Source organism: Hemitrygon akajei, chromosome 6 (assembly GCF_048418815.1).
Source record: "Hemitrygon akajei chromosome 6, sHemAka1.3, whole genome shotgun sequence".
Taxonomy (NCBI): Eukaryota; Metazoa; Chordata; class Chondrichthyes; order Myliobatiformes; family Dasyatidae; genus Hemitrygon; species Hemitrygon akajei.
Genome location: NC_133129.1, coordinates 112,947,744 through 112,973,700, shown reverse-complemented (window position 1 = coordinate 112,973,700; position 25,957 = coordinate 112,947,744). Strand labels below are relative to the sequence as shown.

Sequence of the window (25,957 nt, the reverse complement as noted above, 5' to 3'; positions counted from 1 at the left end):
CTGAAAGGAAAGATAGAGATTTAAAAGTAGTGGGGGGAGGGGGAAATGCAGGATGATAGAAGACCGGAGGGGGTGGGATGAAGCCAAGAGCTGGAAAGGTGATTGGCGAAAGTGATACAGAGCTGGAGAAGGGTAAGGATCATGGGACGGGAGGCCTCGGGAGAAAGGGGAACACCAGAGGGAGATGGAGAACAGGCAAACAACTAAATATGTCAGGAATGGGGTAAGAAGGGGAGGATGGGCATTAACGGAAGTTAGAGAAGTCAATGTTCATGCCATCAGGTTGGAGGCTACTCAGCCGGTATACAAGGTGTTGTTCCTCCAACCTGAGTTTGGATTCATTTTGACAGTAGAGGAGGCCATGCATAGACATATCAGAGTGGGAATGGGACGTGGAATTAAAATGTGTGGCCACTGGGAGATCATGCTTTCTCTGGCAGACTGAGCATAGGTGTTCAGCGAAACGGTCTCCCAGTCTGCGTCGGGTCTCACCAATATATAAAAGGCCACACCGGGAGCACCGGACGCAGTATACCACACCAGCCGACTCACAGGTGAAGTGTCGCCTCACCTGGAAGGACTGTCTGGGGCCCTGAATGGTGGTGAGGGAGGAAGTGTAAGGGTAGGTGTAGCACTTGTTCCGCTTACAAGGATAAGTGCCAGGAGGGAGATCGGTGGGAAGGGATTGGGGGGGGGGGGGGGGGGGGAAACGAGTGGACAAGGGAGTCATGTCGGTAGCAATCCCTGTGGAAAGCAGAAGGTGGGGGGGGGGGGGAGAAATGTGCTTGGTAGTGGGATCATGTTGGAGGTGGTATATTTGTAAATACACTTTCTTTATAAATGTATACAGTGTACAATCCGTTATTTCTTGCCGGCAGCTGTATTTACACAATTCGGGGTTCAAATGGGCGAGACATCCCAACTTCCTCATTTTGGTGGGATCTGGCTCTAGACGTACAGAGTTTGAGAAAAGTGGTTTTCTCACTGTTGAGTCCAGTGGCTAATGAGCCACATCTCTAGAGACGCCTGGTAGAAAGCGGTTTCACATATACAACATTGCTCCCAGCACAACTCCCACCCCAATCACACCAGTTCTCTTCCCAGACCCTTCAACATTAGTTCATCACAACTCATGACTGGTCTTGCCCCAGATACGAAATTACACCTCAATTTTCCACAAAAATATCAACAGATTGCTGCACCACCTTAAACATTGGAAAATTGGGGCAATGTCAGCATAGTCTGCACAGCAGTCCACCCCCACCCCCCCCACCTTGAGTTCAAATTCATCGTCTTTTTCTTCAGACGGTGGTTTTGGTGCAGCTACTGCCTTTTCTGTAGGTTCTTCAAGGTCCACATCACCACCTTCAGGATCAATGCTTGGTTTTTCAGGAGCTAAAGAGAAAATAATTGTGCAGAAAATAATTTATAACCCTGAAATGTCCAAGCAATACAAATGGAACTGCTGCAATCTATGAGTGAATTTACCACATTAGCAGATTCTATGTAATTCACAGGACAACATGAAGCATGGCAAGGTGTCTCCGCTGAATTCCACTGGGAGAGTGGAAATTATATTTACTTGTTATAGTGGCCTCACTGAGTAAATATTAAAACTGGTGCAAAAAAAAAATGAACCTGACAATGGAATATCTCAAACTCATTTTGACTTGGTACCCAAGGCACTGGTGTGCAAAACAAAACAATGGATTGGAGGATGTGCTCATATTGATCCTGCCTATCAGTGTTCAAAGACAACTGCACATACAGTTGCCCCTTGCTTTACCAATGTTCACTTTACGCCACTTCGCTTTTACAAAAGACCAACATTAGTAACCTGTTTTCGCATTACAAAGAGGATTTTCGCTTTTATGAAAATTTTCCCCATATAAATTAATGGCTCTTTGCTTTACGCCATTTCGGCTTAAGAAAGGTTTCATTGGAACGCTCTACCTTTGTAAGGGGAGGGGACACACCTGTATTACAAATGAAATCTGTATTACAACCATTGAAGGTGTAATAGAATTAGGCTTGGTTATTATGGAGAGACACTGGAATCCAAGATTCAAGATTTCTTAATGTCATTTCCAGTACACAAGTGTGAAAAAGAATGAAATAATTGTTACTCTGGATCTGACGCAGCATAAAAGAAAAACAGTAAGATAAAGAACACAATTAAAAGAAACACAATAAATATAAATACGTTAAATAGCTTATATACATAGAATGATTGTATGTCCGTAAAGTGACATTAGGCACAGGAGTGTCTGTATACTAGGTGGCTGACAGGAAATGATAAAGTAGTGGTGGGATAATGGGTGGATGTGTTGATCAGCCATATTGCTTGGGGAAAGTATCTGTTTGAGTGTCTTGTCCTGGCATGCATGTTACATAGCCTCCTCACAATGGGAGCAGGGCAAATGGCCCATGAGCAGGGTGGGGGTAAGGTCCTTCATGTTATTGGCCCTTTTACAGCACCCTTCTGTATATGTCCTTGATGGTGAGTAGGCTGGAGCCAGTGAGACGTTGGGAGCCTCTCATTGTAGAGCCTTCCTGCCCACCCCAGTGTAGCTTCTATACCATGCAGTGATGGTACAGAAACCAAGCATTGATCCTGAAGGTGGTGATGCATTCTAGGGTGCTCTCTAGTACCAGGGCTAGATTGGAAATTAACCTTGAAGGCTGACTGTAATTGCTACAGTTGGATAGTGTAATTTTCATTCTTCAGAGAGCTGACACTTGTGTAAATACAGGCTCAGCATCTTCAAAGGGGAGCCAGGTCAGGGTCAAAGGCTAGAGATAGGATTTCTACGAGGCATGACTGCACAAGCTCGTGGACATCAGCGAGCTAGACCGGTGGAAAGTATTTAAAAGAAGAAAGTTTCATAGAGCAGAGGGAGACAGAGTAGGAGGGCTTTGGCTCAATGGGTCAAGGCAAGGTAAGCTACTTGTGAGGAACTGGAAGTATGTCTATGAGGCCAGCATTCTGTACTAGGAGTCAGATGTGGGAAGTCCAGGAGACTCCCAGCCTCCCGGGCGGCCACATCTGCACCAGGTGCGTCAAGCTGCAGCTCCTTAGGGACCTGGAGATGCAGCTCCATGACCTTTGCCAGGTCAGGTCAAACTGGGGCCTCGGGAGACAGATGTGGGTAACAGGTAGGAGAGGGAAGGGCAAGAGGCAGATATTAGAGAGTACCGCTGTGGCTGTCCCCCTTAACATGAAGTACTCCTGTTTGGGTACTGTTGGGGAGGACGACCTACCTGGGGGAAGAAACAGTGGCCATGCCTCTGGCGCAGTGTCTGGCCCTGTGGCTCAGAAGGGTAGGGAAAGGAAGAGAATAGCAGCAGTGACAGATGACTCTATAGTTAGGGGGTCAGACAGGCGATTCTGTGGATGCAGGAAGGAAACACAGATGGTTGTTTGCCTCCCAGGTGCCAGGGTCTGGGATGTTTCTTATCGCGTCCATGATATCCTGAAATGGGAAGGCGAACAGACAGAGGTCATGGTACATATTGGTACCAAAGACATAGGTAGGAAAAGGGAGTAGGTCCTGAATAGAGACTACAGGGAGTTAGGAAAGAAGCTGAGAAGCAGGACCTCAAAGATAGTAATCTCAGGATTACTGCCTGTGCCACATGACAGTGAGTACAGGAATAGAGTGAGGTGGAGGATGAATGTGTGGCTGATAGTTTGGACCAGGGATTCAGATTTCTGGATCATTGGGACCTCTTTTGGGGCAGTCGTGACCTGTACAAAAAGGATGGGTTGCACTTGAATCCCAGGGGTCCAATATCTTGGCAGGGGGGTTTGCTAAGGCTATTGGGAAGAGTTTAAACTAGAATTGCTGGGGGGTGGGAATTGAACTGAAGAGACTGGGGAAGGGGCAGTTGGCTCTGAAACAGAGAAAACTTATAGGCAGTGTGAGAGGGAGAATAGGCGGGTGATAGAGGAGGGATGTGCTCAGACCGATGGTTTGAGATGTGTCTATTTTGATGGAAGAAGCATCATGAACAAAGTGGTTGAGCTTAGAGCGTGGGTCGATACTTGAAGTTCTGACGTCGTGGCCATTACAGAGACTTGGATGGCTCAGGGGCAGGAATGGTTACTTAAGTGCCAGGCTTTAGATGTTTCAGAAAGGATGGGGAAGGAGGCAAAAAAAAGTGGGGACGTGGCACTGCTGATGAGAGATAGTGTCACAGCTGCAGAAAAGGCGCAAGTCATGGAGGGATTGTCCACTGAGTCTCTGTGGGTGGAAGTTAGGAACAGGAAGGGGTCAATAACTCTATTGGGTGTTTTTCATAGAGCACCCAATGGTACAGGGACATCAAGGAGCAGATTGGAGTCAGATTCTGGAAAGGAGTAATAATAACAGGGTTGTTGTGTTGTTGTGGTGGGAGATTTTAATTTCCCAAATACTGATTGCCATCTCCTAGACCGAGGGGTATAGATGGGGTGGAGTTTGTAGGTGAGTTCAGGAAGGTTTCTTAACACAATATGTAGATGACCCTACAAGAGGCGAGGCTGTACTTGATCTGTTATTGGGAAATGAACCTGGTCAGCTGTCAGGTCTCTCAGTGGGAGAGCATTTTGGAGATAGTGATCACAATTCTATCTCTTTTACTGTAGCATTGGAGAGGGATAGGAACAGGCAAGTTCAGAAAGCATTTAATTGGAATAAGGGAAAATATGAAGCAATCAGGCAGGCACTTGGAAGTATAAATTGGGAACAGATTTTCTCAGGGAAATGTATGGCAGAAATGTGGCAAATGTTCAGAAGATACAGTATTTGTGTGGCGTTCTGCATAGGTACATTCCAATGAGACAGGGAAAGGATGGTAGGGTACAGGAACCATGGTGTACAAAGGTTGTTGGAAACCTAGTCAAAAAGAAAAGCTTACAAAAGTTTCAAAAAAACTAAGTAATGATTGAGGTCTAGAAAATTTTAAGGCTAGCAGGATTAAGGAAAACCCCAAGGCATTCTACAAGTATGTGAAAAGCAAGAGGATAAGACGTGAGAGAACAAGACCAATCAAGTGTGACAGTAGAAAAGTGTGTATGGAACTAGAGGGGATAGCAGAGGTACTTAATGAATACTTTGCTTCAGTATTCACTATGGAAAAGGACCTTGGCAATTGTAGGAATGACTTACAGTGGACTGAAAAGCATCAAGTTGGTTAAATCACCAGGACTGGATGAGATATACCTCAGGCTACCGTGGGAGGTGAGGGAGGAGACTGCAGAGCCTCTGGCAATGATCTTCACATCATCAATGGATCAATGGGGACGGGAGAGGTTCCGGAAGATTGGAGGGTTGCAGATGTTGTTCCCTAGAGATAGCCCAAGAAATTATAGACCAGTGAGTCTTACTTCAGTGGTTAGTAAGTTGATGGAAAAGATCCCAAGAGGCATGACTTATGAACATTTGGAGAGGCACGAAGTGATTAGGAATAGTCAGCATGGCCAAAGGTAGGTTGTGCCTTACGAGCCTGACTGAATTGTTTGAGGATGTGACTAAACACATTGATGAAAAAAGAGCAGTAGATCTAATGTATATAGATGTCAGTAAGGCATTTGATAAGGTACCCCATGCAAAGCTTATTGAGAAAGTACGGAGGCATGGGATCCAAGGGAATCTTGCTTTGTGGATCATGAACTGGCTTGCTCACGGAAGGTAAAGAATGGTTGTAGATGGGTCATATTCTGCATGGAGGTCAGTGACCAGTGGTGTGCCTCAGGGATCTGTTCTGGGACTCCTTCTCTTCGTCATTTTTATAAATGACCTTGGTGAGGAAGTGAAGGGATAGGTTAGTAAATCTGCTGATGACAAAGGTTGGGGGTGTTGTGGATAGTATGGAGGGCTGTCAGAGGTTATAGGGGGACGATGACAGGATGCAAAACTGGGCTGAGAAGAGGCAGATGGAATTCAACCCAGTTAAGTGTGAGGTGGTTCATATTGGTAGGTCAAATATGATGGCAGAATATAGCATTAATGGCAAGACTCTTGACAGTGTGGAAAACCAGAGGGATCTTGGGGTCCAAGTTCATCGGACACTCAAACCTGCTGCTCAGACTGTGTGGTTAAAGCGGCATACAGTGCACTGGCCTTCATCAACTGTGGGATTGAGTTTAAGAGCTGAGAGATAATGTTACAGCTATATAGGACCCTGGTCAGACCCCACTTGGAGTATTGTGCTCAGTTCTGGTTACCTTACTACAGGAAGGATGTGGAAGCTATCGAAAGGGTGCAGAGGAGATTTATAAGGATGATGCCTGGATTAGGGAGCATACCCTATGGGAATAGCTTGAGTGAACTTGATCTTTTCTCCTTGGAGTGACGGAGGACAAGAGGTGACCTGATAGAGGTGTATAAGATGAGAGGCCTTGATCATGTGGATAGTTAGAGGCTTTTTCCCAGAGCTGAAATGGCTAACATGAGAGGGCACAATTTTAAGCTGCTTGGAAGTAGGTACAGGGGAGATGTCAGGGGTAAGTTTTCTTTTGTGTAGAGAGTGGTGAGTGTGTGGAATGGGCTACCGGCTGCAGTGGCAGAGTCGGATACGATAGGGTCTTTCAAGAGACTCCTGGACAGCTACATGGAGCTTAGAAAAATAGAGGGCTATGGGTAAGGCCTAGGTAATTTCTAAAGTAAGTACATGCTTGGCACTGCATTGTGGGCTGAAAGGCCTGTATTGTGCAGTAGGTTTTCTTTGTTTCTATAACTCACCAGGTTCTGCAGGCTGCACGCCATCTGGGGCAGTATCCTGTTCTTGGTTATTCAAAGCACGGCCAGCAGAGTCAGGACTGAATGTGCGAGCAAGTGCCTGCCACTTCCCTTTCCTGTGGACATGTTTACTACTCTCAGACACCTGAACATCCTGTTGCATAACCTGGCTGCAATCAGATCGTGGGCTCGACCCACAGGCGTCACCCTCCTCTAGTGCACGCAGCTCTGCCTGTGAAAACATAGCCCAGTTAGCACCAGCACAGTATTATTGACATAAATGGTATATTAAAAAGTGCTATACGGCTACCTTTCTGCTCTTTGTGGGTATTGATGTTGTATTCATGGATCTTTTTAGTCATTTTCCACTCTAGACACCTGGGGATCACACGCTGATCATTTCAGAGGGAGCACAAGGTCTGTGTAGCTCTTCAGCATGGAAGATTCTTGACAATCTCTCTCTTGGTTATTTCGTTACTGTCACTTTATCATTTCTTTTCACACTACTTCAGATTGTGCAATCTTTGCACCACTGAATTTATTACCATAATACAGCATTGTGCAAAAGTCTTAGTCACCCTAGATTCTTTATATAAATTTTGCTTTAAATGTTTATTTTTGTTTTCTGCATTTCTGTCCAGTTGAAAAGAGAAAATTTTAGATTTCCAAGTATTCATTTCCAAAGACTTAAATGTTACAGAATTTTTAAAATTTTGTTAAAGAAAGTAACATTAAGTAATAGACCACTTTTCAAATAAAACCTTGATTATTTTGTAGGTATAGAATATAGCCCAGTGCATGATTAAACAAAGATAACAAACAGGTGCTAATGATCAATGACACTGAGTTAAATGAACTAAACTGATTAACTGAAACAGAAACAGGTGTAGAATGAATCAAACTGGGTGAAGTACAACCAAACTAAAAGGCAAGGATGTGGCAGATGTGCCAGTTTAATCTTCAAATCATCAATTCTTACACCATGGCAAGAGTGAGCATAGCAACAAGACCTTGTGCTGATCATCATACATTAGCAAGGTCTCTCCCAAGCAGAAATTTTGTGGCAGACAGTGGTTTTACTTATTGCTGTTCTGAAGAAGTACAAAAAATGGGCAAGGTTGAGGACCAGAATCACGGTGGTCAGCCATGGAAACTGACTGCAGCAGATACGAGATACATCAAACTAACATTCCTACTAAATCAGAAGTCCAGCACGGCTATCAGCTCTGAACTCACAGACACCACTGGAACCCAAGTACACCCCTCTTCAGCCCGGAGAAGTCTTGTTAGAAGTGTTTTCATGAAAGAATTACTGCCAAAAAGCCATTCCTCCGAAGTGGAAACAAAGCCATGAGACTCATCTATGCCCAAAAACACAAGGACGGGGCTGCTGAACAATGACAGAAAGTGCTCTGGGCTGAAGAGTTAAAATTTGGCTTAAACAGAAGCAGTTTGTCTGCAGCCAACAGTGAAGCATGGCGGTGGTTCCCTGTAGTACTGGGGCTGCATTCTGCGTATTGGAGTTTGTGTTCTGGTCAGAATTAATGAAATCCTCAATGTTGAGAAGTACAAGCAGATTCTCATCCATTACGCAATACCATTAGGGAGGCGTCTCATTGGTCCCAACTTCATTCTACAGCAGGACACTGACCCCAAATGCACAGCTAAGGTCATAAAGAATTATCTTCAGTGAAAAAAACAATTCTTCAACAGATGGTATGGCCTTCACAGAGCCCCAATCTTAACATCGGGGCTGCCTGTGGTTACCTAGAGAAACAGTAGTAAGACAGGCAAAGTTCTTCAAGAGGCTTGGAACAACCTACAAGCCGATTCTCTTATGAAACTGCATGACAGTATCTAAGAGAATTGATGCAGTTTAAAAGCAAAGTCACACCAAATATTGATTTGATTTAGCTTTTTTTAAAAAAGTATTTACTGCTCTTTATAGTAATTTTGATATTTAGAAGCTTTACATTTCATTTTTGAAAGGATCTTCACTTTACAGATCTTGCTTCTTGTGCCCAAGACATTTGCACAGGATGGTATACTATTTACTTTGTAAGGTTATGCGAATAGATTTCATTGTATCCTCGTGCACATGATAAAAACTAACGTAGTTGAATATAAATAGCTTACTGCATTTGTGGCTTTATTCAAACCACACATTTTTCTGAAACTTTTCAAGTTATTGTCAACATTAGCATTGCTTTATAGGATTACAGAAAGTAACTTGTTGTCATAACATAGAGCTAGAGCACAACCCAGGAATAGGTACTTTGGCCCATCTAGTCTATGCCAAACTATTACTCCCCTAGTCTCAACAATCTGCAACTGGATCATAGCCCTCCATACCCCTCCTTATCCACGTACTTACCCAAACTTGTCCTAAATAGTGAAATAAAAGCCACATCCACCACTTCCACTGGCAGATGTAGGACCTAGTTAAAGGACTTACTAAGGCCCACGGAGACTACATCGTCTTTCCTTTATCAGCTATCCTGGTAACATCCTCAAAAAGTATTAATTTAGCTTTATCTCTACAGAATACAATTGTTCAATAAAGAAAATACAGTTTAGAAATTCAAACACACCAGATAGCTTGGCATTCATTTTGGTTTAGTCAGGCCTTTAAAGGGACAATCCTCCCGTGCTGTAATCTCACCTTTTTCCTCTCTAGCACCAGCTCCAACTGCCGCGTATACTCCTCTTCCTCTTTCTCCACCCCCTCCTCTTCATCCTCCACACTCTCCTGATTCAAGCTCTGCCGCTCCTCCTGAGGGGCTTCTTCCGTGTGTCCAGTGTCCCCACTAGCATTCTCCTCCTCCTCCTCTTCCTGAGGTTCTTCCTGGCAAATCAATTTCTTCCGCCACTTTTCCTCCGATTTCTTCACCTCCTCTGGGATAAGTGGAGCCAGCAAAGATGCAGCAACACCCAACTGTTCCTCCTTCTCACCAGTCAGTGCAAACACACTTTCGTTAACTTCCTTTGGAAGCAGGAAAAAGCACATTTGAGAAACATAACACCTAAGGGCGCCAGCATGGGCATAAATCAGAAGTTACCTGCACATCAATGGCCCCACTGAAACAAATGTAGGCTTCCACACAAGAATTTTATTTCTCTTGCCCCGTGCCCTGTGGGAAAGCAACAGATATCACCTTAATTCACCCCTACCTTCTTCTTAAGGTTTCTGCCATCAGGCTTTGCCAGAGTTTGGTCATGGTGATAGACACCCACATGTTGGTAACTGCTCTCCACTTCACCAGCAGACAGAACCACGGAGCTGAAAGACAATACACAAAAACATGCGTCTCTCCCTGTGCTGCTCAATGCTTCCTTGGAAACATGCACTTAAACAAATCAATGGCTTTTCCATCAATTGTTATAGGCAATTATATCCAATCCTGCCACCACCATCCCTCTCCCCACCCCATGGATTGCTAAGTGACATTTTGAATGGCACCATTGATTTCAAAACATACAGGGCTCAGAGCTTTATCTTAGAAGTTACATAAAGCCCTTCTTAGACCGCAACTGGAGTGCCATACTTCACAAAGGAAGTAACTGGAGACAGCGCAGATTCAGAAGAATGATACCAGAGCATGACTTAGACTAAGGTGCAAACAGATGGGGTAAAACTTTCCTTAGGGCAGATAGGCCACTGAGGGGCTCCAAAACATCCATCATGGTGACTAAGAAATCACTCGCATAAAGCTAGCTCAAGCTGCAGCTCTCTTCCTGCAAGTACTCTAACAGGGGTTACTGAAGCTGACACTTTGAAAATATTAAAACTGAGGGACACTTTCATTAAACAGGAGGACATTAATGAATAAGGTATTGAGAGCCACAATAAAATGAATCATCACGTGCTGAGAAGAATTTACAGCTGAGCTTAACTTGCCTTGCTGATACTTAAAGCCACATTCACCTTAATCTAGAAAAACGGCAACACAAAGGTCTGCAAATCTGCTCTGCATCAGTTCCATGATATACCCACCATATACCAGTAACCCTCTGCACCCAGGCTTGAATATACTCAAACATGTTCATATCACCCCCGCACCCCGCTGTGAAGAGCACTCAGCATACCTAAATGATGACCCCCTTATACCTGAAGACAATTTCTACATTCTGCAACCAGGGGAGATATGTGTTTCATGGCAATCACTTTGCCTAAGACACTGAAAATTTAGGCCCCATTCTACTGAAATACCTCCCAAAGATGATACCCTTAGCTAATTTCAAAGCTGTATACAGTACTCCAGGTGCGGTCTCACCTCTGCCCTGTTAAGTTATAGGTAGACATCCTTGTAACTATTTTTGAGATGTCCCACTTATGAACTGAAAAGAATTAATCCAACTCTGCCTTGGCGATTGCATTGTTGCAAAATTACAAGCTGCCCCAAAATTACATTGTACCATCATACTTAGCCTAAAACCTTTGTGTGGCATATCAGAATGCCAATCCATTACCTTTTGCACGCCCTCAACAGTAAACGAATACAGGAACAGACACAGGTAGGTCTAAGATCACCACTTGCACTAGCCAGCGTCGAGCCACTGGTCGTATCACCCCTGCTCGTGTATATCGAGGTGTCGGACCCCCTGGCGAGACAGCCCTTCACTTTTCACACTATGCTAGGAGTGGAGAATTGCAGACCATTCTTTGGTTAGAAACACTGTAAAATTAACATTTTTTCCACTGATTGCTGGCATCAATTGCTGACCCCAGGAGATGTGGGCCCTGTCTGGCCCCGAACCCTCGATCCTCTTGCACACTTCAAGTCTCTCCGTCCATTAGTTTCAACGCCCTCAAAATGAGACTCGGGGTTTGCCACTTTCTCTCATGGAAGATAGAAACGAATGTGAACAACCGTCAAGTGTGCATTTCCAAGTATTCCACAAAGCCAAAACACTCCATAGTCTGACAGAGGGCACATATGTTAAAATCAAGGCAAGCACTCAATTATTGGGTAGAATCTAATATCTTAGGATTACAAGGTCTGGGGAAGAGAACTGAGCAGAAAACAAAATTTCATAACTTTTAGTTAACTTGCACTCAATTTTTCTAATCTGCCTTGCCCACTGGGGGCAAGCCAGAGCCAGAGTTGATTCAAATGATTTAAATTCTGGTGTGCAATAAGGTTCAATCTCCCTTGATGGATCAGGATGGGTGAGTTTAGGGCAATTTATAGCATATCATTTTTTTCAGTGGACTGTGCATTGGAAGTCTGCTGTAAGAAAGTATATGTTGTGGCAAAGTACCCACCTGGCCTGGTAATGGAGTCCTTGAAGCTGAGTGGCCAGGTACTGGGGTAATTCCCATGTCACTTCATTAGTTTGAATGTTCCAGTAGTAGTAACAGCCTGTGTTCTCATCCCACACCTCTTGCCAGTCACCCATCTCCACGTTAACTGTAGCAATAAGAGAACAGAATACTTTGTTACCAGGGAATTTACATCATCCAAAGCGTACCCTTGTTCAGCACAATTCTCCAATGATTAGGATAACACCCAACAATGACCATCACTTTTATGTGATCGTAAACCATACCAAATCAAGCCCTCCTCACATTTTGCAAATTGTTGATGCCCTTCCACGCTTTGTGGCTCATCGGGTGGCAACTGTGCCACTTCTTTAGCATTTTTTTTATTTTACAAGGCCCAGTTGCTAGCTCGACACTCAACCCAGAACGGATGAAAAGGGACTACTTGACACAAAGTACTGTGGCAACCACCAGCCGGCTATTTTGTGAATAGCTATTGGGAAAATTCAGAAGATGACAACTATTCATTCATTTTAAATACTAGGTGTTGTTGCCAAAACTATTTGGTGCCAAATCCAAAATGAAAATTGACTCAACTATGACTAACAAAAGTTAACAATTGTTTTTTTTTAAATTGAGGAGTGATATAAAGATATGATTAAAAACTAACAAGCCTGAGGATGGGCCGTTTGGAATTCAGCAAAAACATGAAATTTGGCAAAGCAGCCATAAGCAGCTATGATGTTGTGTTTATGATAGATTCCAGCTTTAAAATAGACAGGAATAGGAACCAACCATTACAAGATAAAAGGAAAAGGCATGAACTGCCCAGTAGTATAGAAAATATTTGACACAGGCGTATGTTGAAGACCAGATAGAATACACAAAGTATATGGAGGGAATTGGAAAAAATACAAGAGCAAAGAACGTTTGAAAAATGATTTGCAAGTCATTTAAAATGAAGCTAAAAGTAAAAAGTAAAGAAAAACTCATCAAGAACAAAAATACGCATGCATTCAGAGAGAATGCATGGAGTGCTGAAGGAACATGTTGTATCACCGAATATAGTAAAATCATTAAGGTGAAGGGAACAGTGACACTGGATAGGATAAAAAAGATAAAGTTGCATGTTGAAAATGTTGGTGCTTCTCAGTATATTGGAAAGCATTTTAGACAGCCAGGGGAAAATAGGGACCATGGAGGGAGGGGTGGAGAATACTGGATATAACTGGTTTGTTAGCTGTTTCAAAAAGCTGACAGACAATGGGCTAAGAGTCTCACTTCTATTAATTCCTATGTAAAGTTTAAGCAAGACATATAACATATCACAACCAGATTTAATATCACCAGGACAAGTCATGAAACTTGTTAACTTTACGGCAGAAGTATAATGAAATACATGATAAACAGAAAAAATTGAGTTATATTAAATACATATACAGTCGGCCCTCCTTATCCGCGAGTTCCTCATGCATGAATTCAACCAACCGCGAATCAAGAAAACCCGGAAGTGCTCTTCAAGCACTTGTTGTTCGAGCATGTACAGACTTTTTTTTCTTGTCATTGTCTGCATTGTCTAAGCAATGCAGTATAACAACTATTTTACATAGCATTTACATTGTATTAGGTATTATAAGTAATCTAGAGATGATTTAAAGTATACGGGAGGATGTGCAAGGGTTATTGTGGATCGGGATCGGAAAAAAAATCGGAAGTTCTCTTACTAAGTAAGTCGTAATAGGTACATCCGGTATTATTTAGCATCAATTAGTCAAACGTTTGTCTTAGTATTCACTAAGGAGAAGGATATTGAATTGTGTAAAGTAAGGGAAACAAGTAGGGAAGTTATGGAAACTATGACGATTAAAGAGGAGGAAGTACTGGTGTTTTTAAGGAATATAAAGGTGGATAAATCTCCAGGTCCTGACAGGGTTTTCCCTAGGACCTTGAGGGAGGTTAGTGTAGAAATAGCAGGGGCTCTAATAGAAATATTTCAAATGTCATTAGAAACAGGGATGGTGCTGGTGGATTGGCGCATTGCTCATGTGGTTCCATTGTTTAAAAAGGGTTCTAAGAGTAGACCTAGCAATTATAGGCCTGTCAGTTTGACGTCAGTGGTGGGTAAATTAATGGAAAGTATTCTTAGAGATGGTATATATAATTATCTGGATAGACAGGGTCTGATTAGGAACAGTCAGCATGGATTTGTGCGTGGAAGGTCATGTTTGACAAATCTTATTGAATTTTTTTGAAGAGGTTACGAGGAAAGTTGACAAGGGTAAAGCAGTGGATGTTGTCTATATGGACTTCAGTAAGGCCTTTGACAAGGTTCCGCATGGAAGGTTAGTTAGGAAGATTCAATAGTTAGGTATTAATATTGAAGTAGTAAAATGGATTCAACAGTGGCTGGATGGGAGATGCCAGAGAGCAGTGGTGGATAACTGTTTGTCAGGTTGGAGGCCGGTGACTAGTGGTGTGCCTCAGGGATCTGTACTGGGTCCAATATTGTTTGTCATATACATTAATGATCTGGATGATGGGATGGTAAATTGGATTAGTAAGTATGCAGATGATACTAAGGTAGGTGGCGTTGTGGATAATGAAGTAGGTTTTCAAAGTTTGGAGAGAAATTTAGGCAAGTTAGAAGAGTGGGCTGAACGATGGTAGATGGAGTTTAATGCTGTGTGAGGTGCTACATTTTGGTAGGAATAATCCAAACAGGACATACATGGTAAATGGTAGGGCATTGAAGAATGCAGAAGAACAGAGTGATCTAGGAATAATGGTGCATAGTTCCCTGAAGGTGGAATCTCATGTGGATAAGGTGGTGAAGAAAGCTTTTGGTATGCTGGCCTTTATAAATCAGAACATTGAGTATAGGAGTTGGGATGTAATGTTAAAATTGTACATGGCATTGGTAAGGCCGAATTTGGAGTATTGTGTACAGTTCTGGTCACCGAATTATAGGAAAAATGTCAACAAAATAGAGAGTACAGAGAAGATTACTAGAATGTTACCTGAGTTTCAGCACCTAAGTTACAGGGAAAGGTTGAACAAGTTAGGTCTTTATTCTTTGGAGCGTAGAGGGTTGAAGGGGGACTTGATAGAGGTATTTAAAATTATGAGGGGGATAAATAGAGTTGACGTGGATAGGCTTTTTCCATTGAGAGTAGGGGGGATTCAAACAAGAGGACATGAGTTGATAGTTGGGGGCAAAAGTTTAAAGGTAACGTGAGGGGGAATTTCTTTACTCAGAGAAATTCTGTGTGGAACAAGCTTCCAGTAGAAGTTGTAGAGGCAGGTTCGGTATTGTCATTTAAATTAAAATTGAATAGGTATATGGACAGGAAAGGAATTGAGGGTTTATGGGCTGAGTGCGGGTCAGTGGGACTAGGTGAGAGTAAGTGTTCGGCACGGACTAGAAGGGCTGAGATGGCCTGTTTCCGTGCTGTAATTGTTATATGGTTATAGTGTGGCGACCCACTTCCTAGCGCACTCGAACCGGCTCACAAATAGCCAGCGCGCAGGCACAAAGGCCAGGTCCGCAACAAAGGGAAAGAGCCTGCGGGGGTTTGTGAGTACGTGTCCCTTACAGCATCCGCGCCCGGGGAGGGCGGGATGAGGGAGGCTTTAAAGCAAGGCTGTGAAGTTCGAATAAAATCATCTTTAATTGCAGTTTACCGACTCCGTGTCGTTATTTTAGCGCTGCGTGTAGCACACCGCTACATTAGTATATATTTTACCTTTCTATGCATATAAAACGCTTAAGAACATATGTTTCAGCGCCGGGAGGATCGAAAACCCAATAATTAAACCACTGTGTTGTTTAGTAATAATTGTAGATTTCATCAGGACAGGGCCTTTCTCACTTTATCCTTTAAAATTGTTCCGATCGTTGACCGAAGTAGCCTAATGCTTTTCCAATGACCGATGGCGTTTCACCTCTTTCTGATCGCTTTATTATTTCCACTTTGTTTTCAATTGTGATAGTGATTATTTTCATGAACAGAAACACTGTGGATTCAGAGCTGTGCTGCCAGCTTCTAAGGTCCACCGCATTGAGACAGGTTGAATAAGGGACTTGAGCATCCGCGTTTTTTGGTATCTGCAGGGGGTCCTGGAACCAATCCCTCGCCGATAAGGAGGGCCGACTGTATGTCTGTTAAATAGTCATGTTTAAATACAAGTTGTGAGATAGTGTTCTTGGGTTTAATGTCCATTTAGAAATTGGATCGCACAGGGGAGAAGCTGTTCCTGAAGAGTGCTTCTTCAGGCTTCTGTACCTCCTTCCCGATGTTAACAGTGCGAAGAGGGCATGTCCTGTGAGGCGATGATTCTAATGATGGACACCGCTTTCCTAAGGCACTGTTCCTACAGAGGCTAGTACCCATGAGAGAGTTGACTAATTTTACAGGTTTCTGCAACTTATTTCAATCTTCTGCAGTAGCCCTTCACCCCCTAATTATCAGATGGTGATGCAGCCAGTCAGAATGCTCTCCATGGTACATTTGTAGAAGTTTTGAGTGTTTTAATTGACAAAAACAAATTTTCAGAGTAACTGATTCAGAAAACTAGGTAACTGCAAAGGTTCATAAACATTTTCTTGCAACTGTTTTCACATTTTCCCATTACCAGCAAGATGGCGATGTATGCAGGGATCTACCAAAAGTGCTTTTCTCTTTATAAAGTTTGTTTTTTTATGATTGCAAGACAACTCTATTCCAAGATCTTAGGGTACTACAGGGCTACTCTATCAGTGAACTGCTCATTGAGTGAGTGACTGGACAGGTGTCAGTTGAGCCCGAGATATTGGAGGAGCTGACCGTAAACAGTGGGACATTGTCTCTGACATTTCACTTGCAAATGCAAGACTCTGTTGGACAGCGACAATGTAAGTTGCTGCAGGCCCGTAACCCTTGTATGGTGGAGGGGCAGTTGACATGGAAGCTGCGTAGCCTTGGCTTGAGGCCTCATCCTCGCTACAACCTCAGACTTGCCTGCTCCTGCAGACCAGGTGAGAGATGCAGAAATGCAGCAGTGTGATGTCTGTGCTCGGCTGGGGCCTGGCCTATCCCATTGAAGCTGTCCTCCCGTCTTAGAGCGGTGGAATGACAGGCTGGATGACATAAGTCTATGCTCTGTCAGGAAACTGTACCATCGATTGCTGGACACTGTCGCTCAGGGTCTTGGCCCATATGTTCCTCAACCCCCCACCCCCCCGCCTCCTCTGAGTGAATATGCTTCTTTGCTTGCTATTTTGAGTGTTTCGCATCTTGGCCCCAGAGGAACATTGTCTTGTTCAGCTGTAATGATAATTAAACTTGATTTGTATATCTCACTCCTGTATGCCCTTTTGTCACCACCTGAAATTCTGCCAATAATGGTTGTATCATCAGCAAATTTATAGTTGACATTCGAGCTGTGCCTAGCCACATGGGTGTAGAGAGGGTAGAGCACGCATTGAGGTCTTCTGGTTAGGAAGTCGAGGATCCAGTTGCAGAGGGAGTCCTAGGTTCTGTAGCTACAGCCTATATCCTAAGCAGTGTTATTGGTTATCCAGTGAATCCTGTATATGGAAAGGGCAGAGGCAGGTATAATATAACAAGCACGTGGAGAGGCACATGAAGGTGTGAGGTTTAGAGGGATATAGGTTTGGTCCTATATTGCTCCCTGACTGTATTAAAGAACCATATAGAGCAGGTTTTAACCAAGCATAAAATTAATGCAGCACATACCTCCAGCCAGTGAATACTGTGTATCATAGTGCCAATCAGCCGCCATGTTACTGCTCACTACCATTGCATTCACTTCATTATCAACATGGTTGTTTGTAGCTTTTTGAGCATTTAATAAAGGTTTGGGTTCTGGACGTGGAGGTGTTGGTGCTGGAGCTTTTGCCTCAGTGGAAGGAGCTGATTCAGAAACGGGCAGAGGTGCTGTAATTGCATCAATTTCCTGTGGGCAGAAGACAAACATTACAGTCAAAGTACATCCACAACCCAGTGCATCCTTCATGGTGTAACCTCAGAAATATTTCAGTCCCACTTACAGGAAGGGAAAGTCACGATTAGCATTGAAAGGAAAGGAAAAGATGAGATTGGAAAATGGAGAAGCAGAGGAGCACCTGGGGAAGTCAGAACAAGGTCAAAGTGAGGTTGGAGTGAAAAGGCCAAGGTGACGATTCACTGGTACCCTCTCAGCAACAAGAGTTATAAGAGTAGTGAGTATGAAGAGAAAAGGTACAATTGGACAGTGCTGGGGAGAGGTGGGGAAGAGGAGAAAGAAGAGCAAGAGGAACGAGACAACACTAAAAAGATTAATGCTAGTATAATCCTCACCGCCATGAAATTTGCCAAAGTGCTGTCAATGTCTGCAGGTTTACTGGACCGTGGCTCCACCTCCTGTGGTTCAGTCTCAGGACTGTCCTCATCATCACTATCTGTGTAAGCTCCAAGCAAGCCCAAACCACCTGAAAAAAGAGCAAGTTAAAGAAAATGACTGAAACAGTTACATGCCGGTTCATCCTATCTGAATTCACAGCCAAAAACAGCAACACGAGGTGCTGCATGAAAAACTATAATGCCACATTAATAGTTCACCTCTAGTGTGGGCTGTTGGCAATATGTAAATAGCATCAGAATGTTGCAAACTGACAGATTATGAACTTGTCCAAAACTACAAAATACAATACAAGCAAGAACGAGGTGACCCACCATCTAATCTAAGAGACAAAATGGAGTGTTTTTCTAAATAGAAAAACAAGTCTTAGAATAATGAGAGATCTGCAAATGCATACACAAGAACCATATAAGCTAACCTACTGGACAGTTACAGAATGAAAATAAAGATGAAAGATTAATATTTGTCACATGTACATCAAAACATATACTGAATTGCATTGTTCATGTCGATGACTAACCCCAGTGCAAGATTCACCAAGCTTCCACCTCCAACATAGCATGCCCATAACTCTAACTTTTTACATCTTTAGAATGTGAGAGGAAACAAAAGAACCTGGAGGAAAGGCACATGGTCATGGCGAAAAAGTACAAACTCCTTAGAGACAGCAGTGGGAACTGAACCCTGAGCTGTAAAGTGTTATGCTAAGTGCTGACCTAATGGAAGTTGGCAGTAACTCAGAGACTGGAATAGAAAGGGAAATAGTAGGCTTCAATTGAACCACATCTCAAAGAATGTTCCATTCAATTCTATAGACAACATCCAAAGGATACATTTTGCCTCATATTCACAATGCAGATGCAACAGAACTGGTCTTAAAGTGTTAAATTATAAGAGGTGCACTGGCTTGGTTTGTGTCTGATTCCAGTCTGTAGCACTCTACAAATTCTATTCACACCACTTTTTAACTGCACTACATTCTTCAAATTCTCTCCCTAAATCTTCTTTGATCTCCTGTTCTGATGGCATTTTCTGAAGCCAATAATCAAAGTTTTGGATCGATAATGCTGTTGTTTAGAATTTTGGGCATTACAATAAAATGGGCTTGTAAATACAAAGTATGGAAGAGTCAATGGTAAGTGATCTCAAAAGTTCAAAGTAAATTTATTATCCAACTGCATATATGGCACCACATACAACCCTGAGATTCATTTTCTTGCAGGCATATCATTAATCCATAATAGAACTCATGCAAGACCACCAACAACTTGCACATTCAAACATTGTGCAAATGACAACTCTGCAAAGCCAAAAAGAACCCCCCCCCCCCCCCACCGGCAATAATAAATAAATAAATAGATAGATAGATAGATAATATGAGATGAAGTGTCCTTGAAAGTGAGTCCATAGGTTGTGGGAACAGTTCAGTGATGGGTGAGTGAAGTTGACTGAAGTTATCCCCTTTGTTCAAGAGCCTGATGGTTGATGGGTATTATCTGTCCCTGAACCTGGTGGTGAGTCATAAGGCTCCTGTACCTTCTTTCTGATGGCAGCAACAAGAGAGCATGACCTGGGTGGTGGGGGCCCCTGATGATGGATGCAGCTTTCCTGCAACACTTTGTATAGATGTGCTCAATGGTGCAGAGAGCTTTACCTGTGATGAACTGGGCTGTTTCCACTACTTTTTGTAGGATCTTCCAACAAAATGCTCACAGCCCAGGAGGCACATTTTAAAATTTTGAACTGAACCTTCTGGTAATTAAAACAGGATGTAGTTACCTGTAGTCCGGACCGCAGCATCTTTTGCTGGCCCATTATTTGCACTGTTTGAAGTCGAATTAACAAATAACTGATCTGACCCATCTTCCTGCTCATCTGCAAAGAAGGGAGAACAGTCTGAATAATGTAGCATTGTACTGATATGGCACCATTGTACGGCAAAAACAAAGCTGTTCCGTCAACACAATTACACTGCCCCATCATGCTTCCACCAGCAAGGGCACTGGAAAGGCTGGCCATCTGAAACTCTTGAATTCCAAGTTAATGTGGTATTCAAAAATGAAATCCTGAAATCAAGGTGGACTTCAATGGAACAGAGAGAAGCTAAAGACGGACATGTCCAAATGAGTGGGATGGAGATTTAAAGTGCCAAGCAACTTAAAGTTCAAAGGCACCTTTGTGGATTTAATGGAGGCGTTCTGCAAAGCAGTCAGCTAATCAGCATTTGGTTTCTGCAATGTAGAGGAGACCCCACTATCAACACCAAACTCAATACAGTGTTGTGCATTTAATCATTCAGTAGAATTTGAGTAAGATTGTAAATTCTTGTTCATTTAAATAACATTACAGGTTATATGTAAAACTAAGTGAATTACATTTGTCATGATGCTACCAGGTGATATGTTCAAACCAAGACTCATTTCTCTGCTCGTTTTCTTTTTAATTAGTTTAATGCTTTGGAGTTACAAAACCTAACAGTGGCGACGAGGTATTTTAAAAACAAACCTGAGATGGTTACTGACTTGTTGAAGCGTAGTGAGACATTAAGAGTTTTAAAAAAGTGCAGTGAAGACTGGCGAGTAAAAAAAAGCGTTACGTGTAGAGACAGCAGAGTTTAAAAAAAGGCATTAAACAGAAGAATTCACAGGTTCATAAACAGTGAGTACCAGGTGTTGATCATTTTAAAAAAAGTACATAAAATGGCTGGCTACATCAGAAAGATAGACACATACAATCGCTCAATGGGCAACAGGCTCATCCATATTGAGTTAATTGAATAGTATCTACAAGCAAATAAAATAGCTAATGAGAAACAAGTACCAATTTTGCTGAGTGCATTGAGTTTAAAGGCATACAGTTTGCTTTGAAATTTAACTGCTGCAATCAAACTAGCTGAAATGAACTTTGCTGATTATCATGAATGCAATGCAGGAACATTTAGAAACAAAACCATTGTTGATTGCAGAATGCTTTAGGTTTCATAAGCTAAATCAAAAGGAATGGGAATCTATTTCACTCTACGTGGCTGAATTGAAGAGATTGACTGAGCATTGCCAGTTAGGTAATGGGCTTAATGATGCACTGGGAGATCATTTAGTTTATGGAACCTTACAAGAAAGCATTCAAAAATGGCTCCTAACTGAAGCACAACTTACATTTAAAAGAGCAGTTGAAATTGCAGTATCAATGGAAACAGCAGAGACGCAATGGATGGAAATGAGCGTGAACAAAATTGCAGCATTGAACAGAAACTGGCCTGGCTGAACAAATTGTATTACTATGGTGGCAGGGGATCATACACAAAACTAATGCAGATTTAAAGGCAAAACTTGCAGAAAATGCAACAAAGTAGGACACATACACAGAGCATGCCAGGCAGGCAAAAATAAATGGACTGCACAGAGAAGAGATTTCAAATAGAGCACTAATCTGCATGCTATTGATGAAAAAGCTGATAATGATGAGAGTGACACAGAGCTGGGTACCCTTGAGATTTACAATGTGAAAAGTAGCAATAGAACAGCAATATGACTTACACCTGAAGCGAACAGTAAATTAATTTAAATGGAATTGGATTCTGGTTTGGCTGTTCCAGTCATTTCACAAGATGGGTTTGAACAGCATGTCAAAGATACTGAGCTGATATCCAACACAGAACTTCACTGGAGCAAAGATAATTCCTGAGTGATGGTGACATTTGTAACAGTGAAATACAAGCAATGAAACAAGCAAGCCAGACTGAGCTTGTATGTGGTAAAAACAGGAGAACCAGCATTGTGGGGACACGATTGGCTGAGACAACTACAACTTGATTGGAGATCCATCCACCGTTGGCATGCAATAGACACAAATGAAAGTGATTTAATAAAGGTATTGATATCACAACTGTCTCCATGCTGTACACAATGAAATGTTGCCTAGAGGACAGAGAGATGTTGGTGCAAACCTCTAACTGGAAAGCATATTGGACTCATGCTGCTTAGAGGAAGCGTGAAAGTGACAAAAGCAGTGGAACAACCACAACATACCGTGCAAAATGTGGCTTGATTTTAACTGGAAGAGAGCTCAAGGAGTTTCAGGGAAGTTACAAGTACTTGGCTTTTGTGAGTATAAAGAACCGAAATCGACTCTGTGTGCTTTAAGGTTATTGCATGAACTTCAAGTGGGAGACAAAAAGCTTCTTGTAAAAGTAGATGCAAAAACCAAAGCCCAGCTGGATGAATGGAAAGCAAAGATTAAAAAAAAGTCAATGGAAAAACAAAAACAGAAACAGAGGATTTGTCAGTGATGTAGTGGATGAGGAAACCAAGATGAGATCAGATTGTAAGGGGAACAATAGGATTATTAAGAAAATACCCCAGTGAACTAAATGGACCTTCCCAACATCAAAAGGCACAAATTAGAAGGAAAAGGAAGAAAGGTTATCCAGAGCTGTCAGTACCATTTCCTGTAGTTTCAGAGTCAACTCCTGCAACTACCACGAAGGAGGTCCCAGAAGCCGAGACTGTTTTCACAGTCATAACTTTCACCTGACAAGCAAAGTGATCCCCCTTGTCAGGAAGGGCAGAACCCCACAAGAATAAGAAATCTTCCATACTGATCAAGTCTTTAGGCCTGAATGGGTTCATTTAAAATTTACTGTGCTGTGGATGTCAGTATAGTACAGGCAGTCCCCAGGTTACGAACGAGTTCCACTCCTGAGTCTGTCTTTAAGTCGGAACAATACGGTATTATTTAGCGTCAGTTAGTCAAACGTTTGTCTTAGTATATATTTTACTTTTCTATGCATATAAAACACTTAAGAAACGTATGTATTCCAATAATTAAACCACTATGTTGCTTAGTATTAATTGTAGCTTTCATCTGGGCAGGGCCTTTCACACGCTCCATTATTCTCACTTTATCCTTTAAAATTGTTCTGATCGTTGACCGACTGTAGCCTAACGCTTTTCCAATGACCGATGATTTTTCACGTCTTTCCAAACACTATTATTTCCACTTTATTTTCAACCGTGATTGCTTCCTGTCAACAGAACAAAAACACTGCGGGCAGCGGGTCCCGAGCTCCGCTGGGTCCTAAGGACCACGGCACTGAATTCCCTGGATCCTAAAGTCCACCGTACCGAGATAGGTTAAATGGGACAAGTGGGGGCTGTGCTGTGTTGACAAGTGGGTATTTGATCCTCCACAATATTCCGTGTGGGAATTTAAACCAGAGGTGGCAGTGCTTTTTTATCGAGGTCGAGTTGCGAGCTCGACATCAACCCAGCACAAATGGAGAATGCGCTCGGGAGTGGTCTGTCACTGGATCGAACTCTGGAACCTCCGTTCTTGAGCCTGAAGCTAATCTCATTGCACCACCAGCCCAATGGAAAAGGGGAGGGGGGAGGGTGAATCTTGCTAAGAAAATTTAAAGCCAAATACAAAGTTACACACTCAACAGTGTCAACGGCAACGACTTAAAATGGTGGACAGCGTCGCAATCCGACTTAAAATGGCGGACGGTGTTCTCCTTCCTTGGTTCATAAGTACGAGTTGTTCGTAAGTCGGACTTTCATAACTTGGGGACTACCTGTAGTTTTATAATATAAAATACTATGTATATATTGAGGTGCATTCTCTGTTGAGTTGGAGTTTACAGCTAAGCAAGAGGGAGTGAAGTGTACTTAATAATTCAGTTGTTGAGTAATATTGTAAATATAGTGTTCGATTAAGCATTCTTATTCATTTAAACCAGGGGTTCCCAACCTTTTTCTAATGTCATGGACCAATTGCTTAAGCAAGGGGTCTGTGGACCCCAGGTTGGAAAGCCCTGGTTTATATTATTATGGGTTATTTGTAAAACTAAATGAATTACATGTCATGGCACTGCCATGTAATACGTTCACATCTCACTGAAAAAACAAACTAAGACTCGTATCTCTCGTTTTCTTTTGAATCAGTTTAACGTTTTGGAAGTTACAAAACATAATAGGAAGTGCAAATGAATGCTGCTTCATCTGGAAAGACTGACCTTAGCTTCTACTCTAACTTTTCTATATTCAGTGTAACTTCTGATATTTTCAAGATATTTTCCTTGAATATTCTGAAAGCATCATTCCATAACAAGTTCATTCTTATTGTCCAGCTACTCCAATGCAATACTTTTAAACCTCTTATCACCCTCCAGGGACTCAAACATGCTTTTCATGTGAAGCATTGAAAAGACTGTAAAAGATTGAGTATTTATACCAGCATCTACTTGATAAGATGGAAAATTGCCCAGATGCATGCCCAAACCAGCTAATTGCCGCTGCCTCAATCATTGACTTGTCTTACTAAAAAATAAATTTGCCAATACTCAATTTGTATTTTGCCTTCAAACCTCTTTGCATCCTTGTTCAAATATCATTGAACAGTGCAATGCCAAGGTGGCATAAAATGACAAAGTAGCATGTAACTGAGAGACCCACTAAACCAGCTGTAAAATCGCCCCTCATAATTTTGTACATTACAATTGGATCCTCTGCAGCCACCACACCTCCAAGGAAATAAATCTAAATCATAGTCTCTCACCATAACTAAACTGCTTCATCACAAGTACTATCCTGGTGAACCTCTTCTATGCTCTCTCTAGTGCAATTACATCCCTTCTGTTGTGTGAAGACCAGAATTGCACACATTTCTAAGCTGTGGCTGTACCAAAGTTCACGTACCATAACTTCTCTTTTCCTATATTATGCATTCCAGGTAACAAAGGCAAGTACACCCAATGACAATTTTATTAGGACAGGAGTGGAACCCAGTGTGGTCTTCTGCTGGTGTAGCCCATCTACTTCAAGAGTCAACACGCTGAGAGTTTGGAGATGCTCTTCTTCTGCACACTACTGTGGTAACACATGGTTATTTGAGTTACTGTCCCCCTCCTGTCAGCTTGAACCAGTGTGGCCATTCTCCTCTGACCTCCCTCATTAACAAGGTGTTTTTCCTCACAAAATTGCCTTTCACCGAATGTTTTTGCTTTTCCCCCCATCAATCTTTGAAAATTCTAGAGACTGGTGTGCATGAAAATCCCAGGAGACTGCAGTTTCTGAGATATTCACGCCCTTCTGGCACCAACTATTCTACAGTCAAGATTATTTAGATCACGTTTCTTCCCCATTCTGATGTTTGGTCTGAGCAACAACTGAACCTCTTGACCATGTCTACATGTTTCTATGCATCGAGTTGCTGCCACAAATATTTCCAATGGTTACTTAATAAAGTGGCCACCGAGTGTATATCATATGACTGAACTACTTTAACTCTTGGCTTTGGTAATTTTGGGCATGCTTGGACTTCTGTTCCACAATATTCTGTATGCTCCAACATTCACAGTGTATATCCTTGTCTTATTAGCCCCACCTAAACAGAATTAAACTCCATATGCTACTGTTCTACCCATTTTACCTAGGCAACCCAAGATGATTCTCCTCAATATGAAGACCTATTTTTAATGTCATCTGTGAACCCAGCAATCATACCTCAAACACTTACATTCTAATCATTAATGCATCTAACAATAAAGGAACCAGCACTAATGGTCACAACATCT

At 42.4% G+C, this 25,957-nt stretch overlaps 1 protein-coding gene across 2 annotated transcripts in view; it reads right to left on the bottom strand.

Moving 5' to 3' along the window:
- The window catches only part of fnbp4 (formin binding protein 4), a 57,012-nt gene that overhangs the window by 22,875 nt on the left and 8,180 nt on the right, over window positions 1-25,957 (bottom strand). The window contains exons 2-9 of one of the 2 annotated variants that reach the window (XM_073049063.1): window positions 20,164-20,259; window positions 18,324-18,454; window positions 17,721-17,940; window positions 11,989-12,133; window positions 9,894-10,002; window positions 9,385-9,705; window positions 6,726-6,954; window positions 1,274-1,395 (exon numbers count right to left, since the gene is read on the bottom strand). In XM_073049063.1, the coding sequence (XP_072905164.1) occupies window positions 1,274-1,395; window positions 6,726-6,954; window positions 9,385-9,705; window positions 9,894-10,002; window positions 11,989-12,133; window positions 17,721-17,940; window positions 18,324-18,454; window positions 20,164-20,259 (1,373 nt within the window). The remainder of the gene's footprint in view (window positions 1-1,273; window positions 1,396-6,725; window positions 6,955-9,384; window positions 9,706-9,893; window positions 10,003-11,988; window positions 12,134-17,720; window positions 17,941-18,323; window positions 18,455-20,163; window positions 20,260-25,957) is intronic. The other variant, XM_073049064.1, reaches the window with a different exon arrangement.